Genomic DNA, 10521 nt, shown 5'->3' on the forward strand with positions numbered 1-10521 from the left:
TTGTGTATGGTTTCCTAGAAACAAGGGTGGCTCAACTTACCCCACTCTCCATTACAGTATGTTCTAATCCTGTGTTTTTGACACCTTTGGAAGATGTTACTTATGGTATGTGCCTGGTGCATCGTAGAACTCATAAACCTTGGGCATTAACCAGAAACAAATGGTTTCTCTTGTAACAACCCCTTTACTGCTGAAGAATCGATGAGTAGCTTTGAAGATTCTAGAACTGAGAGACAAAGAACTGCCTCTGATCAGGACTTAATAATAATAATATGCCATTTAGCAGACGCTTTTATCCAAAGCGACTTACAGTCATGTGCGCATACATTTTTAAGTATGGGTGGTCCCGGGGATCGAACCCACTACCCTGGCATTACAAGCGCCATGCTCTACCAATTGAGCTACAGAGGACCACGTAGGACTTGTAGTGTTGTTGAGTGGCAGGCAGCTGGATCTATCTCAAAAGTCTAAAGTAGCTCCCTCTCCTCATCTCCACTCCTCCATCTTTACTAGTTTCAAGTTTTAATGTCACAGGCACAAGTACAGTGAAATGTAAAAAACAAGATAGGTGAAAGCAATATGTGCAGATGAAGGGAAAGCGACAAGGAGAGGAAGCCAGTTCGGGCTATTGGGATGATGCAGCCATAGTAACACAGGAAGATGTTGAGGGAGCTTATTGCGGCCTTACAGTATGTTCCAATGGGGATGAAGAGTATTGAGTAAGTAAGCAGTAGCACAGGTGGGAGAGGGTATCATGTTGAAGTGCCATAAGTAGTAGCATATTCAGTCATTACTGCACTGGACTGATAGAAATTAAGAATGTACTCTTTCTATGTATATTGTTTGTTTAATACAAAATATGGTTCTTCAAATCACAGGTTTCCATGTCTGTAGTTCATTGTTGGGTTATAGTACCATCTAGTGATACAGTATGTTAGACAGGACATTTTCTGTATCACAAGAGAAACATACAGCTTTGTACTTTGAAAGGTGAGGTATTGCTCCCCCCACCAACTGTATCTAGTAAAAATAACTACAATGAACAAAGATACGTAACATGCATTTGCCTCATACAGTGCGACACATCTCCTTCGCATAGAGTTGATCAGGCTGTTGATTGTGGCTTGTGGAGTGTCGTCTCACTCCTCTTCAATGGCTGAGTGAAGTTGCTGGATATTGGCGGGAACTGGAACACGCTGTCGTACACGTCGAGCCAGAGCATCCCAAACATGCTCCTTGGAAGAACTGGGACATTTTCAGCTTCCAGGAATTGTGTACAGATCCTTGCGACATGGGGCCGTGCATTATCATGCTGAAACATGAGGTGATGGCGGCGGATGAATGGCACGACAATGGGCCTCAGGATCTCGTCAAAGTATCTCTGTGCATTCAAATTGCCATCGGTAAAAGGCAATTGTTTTCATTTTCCGTAATTTATGTCTGCCCATAACATAACCCCACCGCCACCATGGCGCACTCTGTTCACAAAGTTGACATCAGCAAACCGCTCGCCCACACGACGCCATACAAATTAATCAGTGAAGAGAACACTTCTCCAGCATGCCAGTGGCCATTGAAGGTGAGCATTTGCCCACTGATGTCGGTTACGACACCGAACTGCAGTCAGGTCAAGACCCTGGACAACGAGCACGCAGATGAGCTTCCCTGAGACCATTTCTGACAGAAATCCTTCAGTTGTGCAAACCCACAGTTTCATCAGCTGTCCTGGTGACTGGTCTCAGACGATCCTACAGATGAAGAGGCCAGATGTGGAGGTCCTGGGCTGGCGTGATTACACATGGTCTTCAGTTGTGAGGTCGGGTTGGACATACTGCCAAATTCTCTAAAACGACGTTGGAGGCGGCTTATGGTAGAGAAATTAACATTCAACTCTCTGCCAACAGTTCTGGTGGGCATTCCTGCAGTCAGCATGCCAATTGCACGCTCCCTCAAAACCCTTCAACATCTTTGGCATTGTGTTGTGTGACAACTGCACATTTTAAAGTGGCCTTTTGTTGTCCCCAGCACAAGGTCCACCTGTGTAATGATCATGATGTTTAATCAGCTTCTTGATATGCCACCTGTCATGTGGATGGATTATCTTGGCAAAGGAGAAATGCTCACTAACAGGGATGTAAACTAATTTGTGCACATTTGAGAGAAATAAGCTTTTTGTGCATATGGAACATTTCTGCGATCTTTTATTTCAGCTCATTAAATATGGGACCAACACTTTACATGTTGCATTTATATTTTTGTTCAGTGTGTATGTAAGATGTTAAAACATTAACACACGCAGGGATTAGGTCAATGGTACAAATATTTTTATTGTTTAATGTGCAGAGAGAATATACTCCAATATCAGGATCATGACCATGCTTCATACAATCTACACCCAACCAAACACCACTAACACAGTAAAGAGCTTACTGCACCTAGTCATAGAAAATAAAACACTAGAAATTTAACAACCCTTTGACCCTTCATACAAAGGGTTATGAAGTTAAATTTGTACAACCAATTAACCCATCAACCAATCAATCATTTGTTTCCTCCTTTTGAGCAGGTTTTTGTGTAGTCTGAGGTCAGTGTGAGGGAGTTATGGTTATGGAGTGTTTGTCTGATGCTGGACTTGAGGATTCTCATCAGGACTTTATAGCTCTCCATCTCCCCCTGAGGGTGCTATTGAAAACAGAGAACAATAGTTAGACATTAATTTGAACAATGACTGCCACACACACTCAGGCACACACCAACAGACTCACCCAGGTGAGTGCTTGTATCAGGCGTCGTAGCACGGCCTCCTCTCTCTGAGGACACAGACTGGTCACCTGACCCACACAACCCAGCAAACAGGACATGGTGTGGCGCTGGGGCTGCTGGGACAACATGCACACACACACATACACAATAGTTGCTGATGCGTTCAACATCCTTTTATGAACGTAAGAGGAGGTTGAAGACCCTGAAGTAAGCCATGACACGGTTAAACGTGTGTCAATGGTCTGACTGGGTCTCTCACCTTCGTTAGCACACTGAGATGGTTCATGTGTTGAGATACTGAGGTCAACCTCTCTACGTCATCTGCACTCAGAACAGGCTCCTGGAGAGGGATAGAGAGTATAAAAAGCAGGAGAGTGTAAGAGAGTGAGAGTATAAAGGGAGAGAGAGTAAGAGAGTGAGAGTATAAAGGGAGAGAGAGTATAGAAAGAGTTATCGGTTGCAGTTGGAGACGTTTAACTCTGTAGTCTGCCATTTTTTTTCTTTATCTGAGCCCTCTGACCTTGAGTTTTTCCAGCCAGGTCCACAATAGAGAGCTGAGTATGTGCGGATCAGACTCTGTGACCAGTAGGGCCCAGGCACACTCACTGCTGTTCAGCTCCTCCTGTCAGTCAACACAGACAGACAGAACAGAGTGCAGTCAGGATTCCGGTTACAGGTAGCCCATGACAGATTAAGGTATACCATTCCCATATGTTGTAATCATAGTTAGGGTAAATTCCATTTCATTTAAATCAATTCAGGAGGGACCAAATCTTGATCTGCACAACAAGCGTTAATGGCTTTAGTAGCTCAGTAACTTCCAGACAGTGTACACTACACCTCAACTTGTGATAACCTGCTGTAACAGTTGATTACCTGTAGCAGTGCTGTCCTCTGTAGAACTGTCTCTCCAGGGGAGTTTAGATCTGCCATCTCCGTGGCAACTGCCCGAGCCACTGAGGCCTGTCCGGACTTACGCTGGTTTTTACGTAACTGCAGAGCACAGGAAATAGTGTACTAAGAAATGTGCTTTAAATAAAAAAAAATTGACACTTTTACTAGTATGCCCACAGTAACACAGTCTGATGCTCACCTCAATGTAAGAGTTGAATTTGTGAAATGCTGGTGCCCTCTTGGCAGTGCACTTTAAACTCTTCAAAGAACAGTTACTGTTGGTTGCCCCACTGCCTGCTGGGAGGTTGAGTCTTTGTGAGTCCTCAGGGCTGGAACAGAGGCCAGCTGTAGGGGTGGGCTGGACTGGCCTCATAGGTCTCAGGTCAGGTCTAATCTGCTCTAACCCAGACCAGTCTCTCTTACTCCTAGCTAGTACAGTACAGTATGAGCCCAACTCAAGATCCTGGAAGAAAATAAAGCAAAAAGGTTAATATCAAGGCTCTGAATGTTGCCAATACCAATGCAGATTTTTCTAACCTAATTTTCAAGAATGTACCACATGTAACCACTAATGCCCGGGATACACTACTCATTTTCACCACAAACTCGCCACGCTTTTGCCATCCTGGACAAATTGTTTTGGTCAGGGTGAAATCCTTTGAACTTGGGCTAGGATCAGTACGTCGGGACTCACATAGTTTGAGCGGGTCAAGGACGCACCGATGACGGCTATTCTGTTCTCCAGACTCCAGATTTGGTCGTGCATTTTGTAGTATGAGCAGGGCTACGACACTATTGGGCAAGGACTACTGCCAATAGCCAATGCAGCACTCAGCATGTGAGACCAAAACAATGATGGTGAAGAGGAAAGCAACAACAACACGCAACGTGTGGACTGAGATGATGGACAGGTTTATGGAGCTGTGGAGAGAACACAGCTGCCTTTTCAATATTAAATGTTTATATTACCTCCAATTCCCTGTGTAGAATAGAAAGTCCATATTGCCTACATCTGCCCAACCATTTGCGGGTCTATATTCTGCGCCTCCGTTTCTTTTTTTATGTTTCTGTACATAATAATGTGCACACTAATAAAGCAGCTTGCTGTTTGCGTGTCTGTATCTTCTTCCTACGACAACCGAGAAACGTGGGGCAGGATCAACTAGGAAATCATTGTGTAACGTGAGCACCCACGTCTTATGGTTGAGGATGGACGGAATGAAAGATTTGGGACAAGGAAATCGGAAAATTTGAACACGTCCAAGTTGTTAAGATTTTAGAAGATGTGTATGCTCAGCCTAACCCTGATGTTAACCATTACCTGTTTTACAGTGATCTTGCTGAGGTCTGAGTCGCTGTAGCTGCGTTTATCCAGCAGTACCTGTCTCTTCCTCTCCAGAAACCCTTCTGGTTCGTCCCAGGAGGACACAGACCCAGACCCTCCCCAGGACCCCCTATGGACCTCACTGAGCAGGGGCAGGTACTGCTTGGCCACCAGGGTCTCCCTCACAGCCCTGCCCAGGGCCCGCAGTTCTGCCCTTCTCTCCAGCTCAGCATGCACCTCCGGAGAGGCAGGCAGGCCCAAGGCCAGGGCTGTAAGACGGCCACAGAGCAGGTACACCACCTAAATGATGATCATTATGAAAACAGATAGCTTTTAGAAACAGATACAGGAACCCATGGGGTACTGGAAAGAGTGGTGGAGGGAGAGCAGAGTGAATGGGGAGTGATCTGTGTTGGACCCAAAGCCAGACCCTCCAGACAACCACAAGGGAGGTAGGGGAGAGCAGAGTAAGTTGAGCCATTTTTTACATTCAGCATCACTCCGCCAAGGTAAATATAATATTATTTCTAACAACGATGTCTACATATATTTCAGGATGTTGTGTATATCTGGAAAAAAATAGAATTAATGTAAACATGACAGGTTTTGAAAACATAGCTTGTTCCCCCAAAAAAAGTTAAGCCACCTACAGATTTCTACTAAATGAAATATTACCACTACCTTTTTATCTTTATATTCAACACAATCACAATCGCTTTTTGTCTTTTAATCATTTTAAGCATCTTTTAACACAGGCTTAACACCTAACAAACACTACTTTTAACATAGGCCCGGCCCTGTTGTTAACTCATATCCCAGCGATATTTCCTTGCATTATGCCTGGGAAGAAAACACTTAAATTTGCTCAACTTGCCATTGGCTCAACCATTGGCTCAACTTACCCGAAGGCAAACATTTTGACTATATTAGCCCACACAGCTACAAGGATGCAGTTTCATGCTAGGTTTAGGACGTTTATTTTGAAGCTTATAGAGACCCTAGCTGATGTACAGAACAATCTTAAAATTATATACTTTGGTTTAGATACAAGCATCATGAAACCTCTAACACAATAAATTCATTTGATTTGGTGAAAATCCTTTTTTTTTACCTAACTTGCTTACCACTTTTTCCATGTGGTTTCTTCCTTCACAGACTCCATGAAATTATGACTTCTTCCTACATATTTGTCAAACGATTCATTTGGTATATGGTTTCCTAGAAACAAGGTGGCTCAACTTACCCCACTCTCCCCTACATGACTTATTACCTAATTGAATTTTTAAAAAGATAGTGTTGCCAAAATAATTAAACAAAACAGACACCTTGGGAGTGTGCCTAAGGGTGCGGGCCTCCTGGCCATGGAGGAGGAGGGCCTGACGGTGCAGGTACTGCAGCAGGGTGAAGTGGGCCCCATGGCGCAGGCTCAGGTCAGGGTACTGGGCCAGCTGACGGCCCAGAAGACGGGCAAAGTCAAACACCAGGCTGATCTGGTCCCGGGTCTGGATGGAACGGGGACGTTTGATACGCACGTAGTGGACCGCCTCACTGGGGCTCACACGCAGAGTGTAGACCAGGTAGCAGGCTATCAGGACACCTGTCAACAATGACAGGAGGTGTGCCCATTTTTGCAGGATCGTTTATGGACAATATGTTTCTGATTGCAGTCAATGTATATTTTTAAATGAACTGAACAATAAAGACAATGTATGTACTGAGAAAATTCACACACCTGTCCTCCCCAAGCCTGCGTGACAGTGCACCGCCACCTTTCCCTCTTTCACAGCGAAGGCTAACACCTTCACTACATCCATTATCCCCACGAGAGACGACACACCGAAGTCTGGCATGCCAAAGTTGAAGAAGAAGACTGCACCACAAGCACACACACACACACACAGAAGGAAAGACAAGAACACGTATTTCATTTAAAAAAGGCCACAGGGACTATCCTAAAGTAAAGTGTGTGTTGTAGATATACTGTAGGTATAAATACAGTATAATCTTACTATCATTCTCCATAAAGGTTTGTGGGGAGTAAGTGAATCCAGTGTCTGGCTCCAGAGGAGGGCCACAGTGAGCGTGCTCCCCAGGCAACTGCATGTTGATGATGGACTTGATGTTCAACCTGGTCAGAGAGAACAGGATCAGCTAGAGGAGAAAGCGAGTAGGCAGGCAGGCATGCACACATACATTACTATTTACCGTTGGAACTGCTCTATGATGCTGTATTTCTTGATGAGGTGAGAGGAGGGTCGTGCCATGGCCACAATGTCATCAGTCACCCTGTGAACAGAACAGAAGTGAATATAGAACTTCCAATCCTCACTCTCTTCACATGTAGATCTCTCCCTCCCCACCTCTGTCTTCCGTTTGTCTTTCCCTCCTTCCCTCCCTCTCCCCCTCTCCCCCCTCCTCACCAGTGTGAGAAGAGTCCCTGTACAGCTTGTTGGCTGGGCCTCCAGCAGGCTGGTCCTTCATAGCGGCAGTCCCATCCTCCGCAGGCCAGTAGGCAGATGATCTTGGGTGGGATGGCCTTCACCAGGTTCTCTCTGGCCTGGGAGTAGGCTGGCCGCGGCACCGGCACCGCGGGCATAGTGGACAGTATGTACCGTAGTGGGGGTAGTTCACAGAATCAGTTTAAACCTTAGAACTGAAGTCAGTTGTTGAACCCTATGGAGGACAAGCTAGCTCCTTGGTCCAGTGGACAATATTATATGATGAAGTGCAGGGTTATAGTGTGTAGTGTACTGTGGTGGCTGGCCTTATGCAGACACCTGAAGTCATTTGTTGACTTCCAGCGGGACAAGATAGCCTCTTGGTCCAGTGGAAGGGGAGAAACAGGTGCAGTGCAGGTACCAGGAGTAGTTCACAGACTTAGCTCAGCCTCATGCGGAGATGTAAAGTCAATATGCCCTCAAGAACAACAAGTGCAGATGGCTAGGTCTGAAGTTACTGACAGAGCTTCTGTAGGGTTACAGAATGAGCAACTGGCGAACTTCACCTACGGCACCTGTGCGAGACTGTGTGGTAACGAAGAGTCCAGTAGCTGGTACAATTGGAAGAATAAAGAAAATATAGTCAATAACTGTTGCAGATATGTCTCTCTATCACAGTATTATAAACTTTCTAGTGACTAGATTGACCACCCTCGTACCAAGACGGTTCATTGCTTAAAACCCTTTAACTGTCTCTTGTTTAAAAAAATATTTAACCTGAAACTTCCAACTTTTTTGACACTTTGATCCTTGAAAGTCCAATATCTTGAAAACTTGACTGCTAACATGCAAAATGAAAAACATTCCAAAAGATAGTTTGAGTGGAGTGCCACGATGAGTCAGAAAATGTGGTTTAACCTATTTACATTTTAGTCATTTACCAGACGCTCTTATCCAGAGCGACTTACAGTTAGTGAGTGCATACATTTTTCATACTGGCCCCGCGTGGGAAATGAACCCACAACCCTGGCGTTGCAAGCGCCATGCTCTACCAACTGAACTACACGGGGCCCTATTTATGTTGCCTAATGTAGTGTGTCAACAATTCAATCATATTTTTCACCTAAATAAATGTATCCTATTCTTAGTCCACCATACTTTTCTACTGACATCAACCGCCTGTTTGAGCACATTTTATTTTATTGTCTTTTTAGCATTTTTACATTTTAACTATTTATTTTCATATTCCTACTCTTCAAGTTCTCTACTAACAGGAATGGTGCAACATTAATCCCTCACCAACTGAAATCCTGCCTTTTATTCCATATCTTTGGTGACTGATTTTGAGTTTTCTGACAGCCATCTGAGTGGGCAAAGTTAGTGCCACAACACTGAACTGCAGCAACCCAAAAGGAGACAAATTATGTAAATTGATGCAGGAGGGCTGGGGTAGTTGACCAATCAAGTTCAAGGGAAGATATTTTGTCCCAAAAAAATAAGAATCATTGTCAAAACATGCTCTACCAGCCAGTTGAGAATAGGGTTAAAGTGTTTGTATTTGTTTTTATTATGGATCCCCATTAGTTGCTGCAAAGGCAGCAGCTACTCTTCCTGGGGTCCAGCAAAATTAAGGAAGTTATACAATTTTAAAAACATTACAATACATTCACAGATTTCACAACACACTGTGTTCCCTCAGGCCCCTACTCCACCCCCACCACATATCTACAATACAAAATCCACGTGTACGTGTGTGTATAGTGCGTATGTTATCGTGTGTGTGAATGCATGTGTCTGTGCCTATGTTAGTGTAGCTTCACAGTCCCCGCTGTTCCATAAGGTGTATTTTTATCTGTTTTTTAAATCTAGTTTTACTGCTTTCATCAGTTCCTTGATGTGGAATATAGTTCTATGTAGTCAAGGCTTTATGTAGTACTTTGCGCCTCCCATAGTCTGTTCTTGACTTGGGGACTACATGGGTCCCGTGTTGCTCAGTTGGTAGAGCATGGCGTTTTCAACACAAGGGTTGTGGGCTCGATTCCCACAGAGGGCCAGTATGAAAATGTATGCACTATTTAACTGTAAGTTGCTCTGGATAAGAGTGTCTGCTAAATGACTAAAAAAATAAAATGAAAAGACACCTCTTGTGGCATGTCTTGTGGGGTATGCATTGGTGTCCGAGCTGTGCGCCAGTAGTTCAAACAGACAGCTTGGTGCATTCAACATGTCAATACCTCTCACAAATACAAGTGGTGATGAAGTCAATCTCTCCTCCACTTTGAGCCAGGAGAGATTGACATGCATATTATTAATGTTAACTCTCTGTATACATCCAAGGGCCAGCTGTGCTGCCCTGTTCTCAGCCAATTGCAATTTTCCTAAGTCCTTTTTTGTGGCACCTGACCACACGACTGAACAGTAGTCCAGGTGCGACAAAACTAGGGCCTGTAGGACCTGCCTTGTTGATAGTGTTGTTAAGAAGGTAGAGCAGCGCTTTATTATGGACAGACTTCTCCCCATCTTAGCTACTGTTGTATCATTATTATGTTTTGACCATGACAGTTTACAATCCATGGTTACTAAATGTACTCCAAGCAGTTTAGTCACCTCAACTTGCTCAATTTCCATATTATTTATTACAAGGTTTAGTTGAGGTTTAGGGTTTAGTAAGGTGCAATTATTTAATCAATCAAATTGATAATAACAAGATATTTTAGTGAGGCACCACACCATATAAATTCACTTGCATTAAAGTGCCATTAATACGTTCCCATTATACACTGATTTCATTGACTGATAATAATAATAATAATCTCTATAGCATTGCTGATTCATACATTAATTTAAAACAATACCCTCTTCTGTATCGTGTCTTACCTTTGTGGTGACATCTCAGAGAGAGGCGAGCTCCATTTCATACACACACACACACACACTGCTGTGCGCCGGCCCAGGTTCTCTAAGCCTTATTAGCTGTCATAATAACATTAGAACAGACATTCACAAATCATAGTAATCTCTGTTATATAAGACCTATACTGTACTCCTGTCCACGCCTTGCCTACATCAACCTTATCCTTCTCAGCCATCTGGACACATTTC

At 43.9% G+C, this 10521-nt stretch overlaps 1 protein-coding gene across 1 annotated transcript; it reads right to left on the minus strand.

Annotated features, from left to right (window-relative positions):
* Window positions 1–2541: 2541 nt before the first annotated feature.
* Window positions 2542–7577, minus strand: LOC311137492 (protein tyrosine phosphatase domain-containing protein 1; the record flags this gene model as incomplete). The annotated part of the gene is made up of 11 exons (XM_084172027.1): window positions 2542–2682; window positions 2766–2876; window positions 3023–3103; window positions 3284–3385; window positions 3640–3756; window positions 4979–5281; window positions 6307–6578; window positions 6714–6851; window positions 6991–7109; window positions 7187–7267; window positions 7402–7577. 11 exons carry the CDS (start codon window positions 7575–7577, stop codon window positions 2542–2544), a joined length of 1641 nt encoding a protein of 546 aa, XP_084028153.1.
* Between the last annotated feature and the right edge of the window lie 2944 nt (window positions 7578–10521).

Source organism: Coregonus lavaretus, assembly GCF_964263955.1.
Source record: "Coregonus lavaretus genome assembly, chromosome: 11".
NCBI lineage: Eukaryota > Metazoa > Chordata > Actinopteri > Salmoniformes > Salmonidae > Coregonus > Coregonus lavaretus.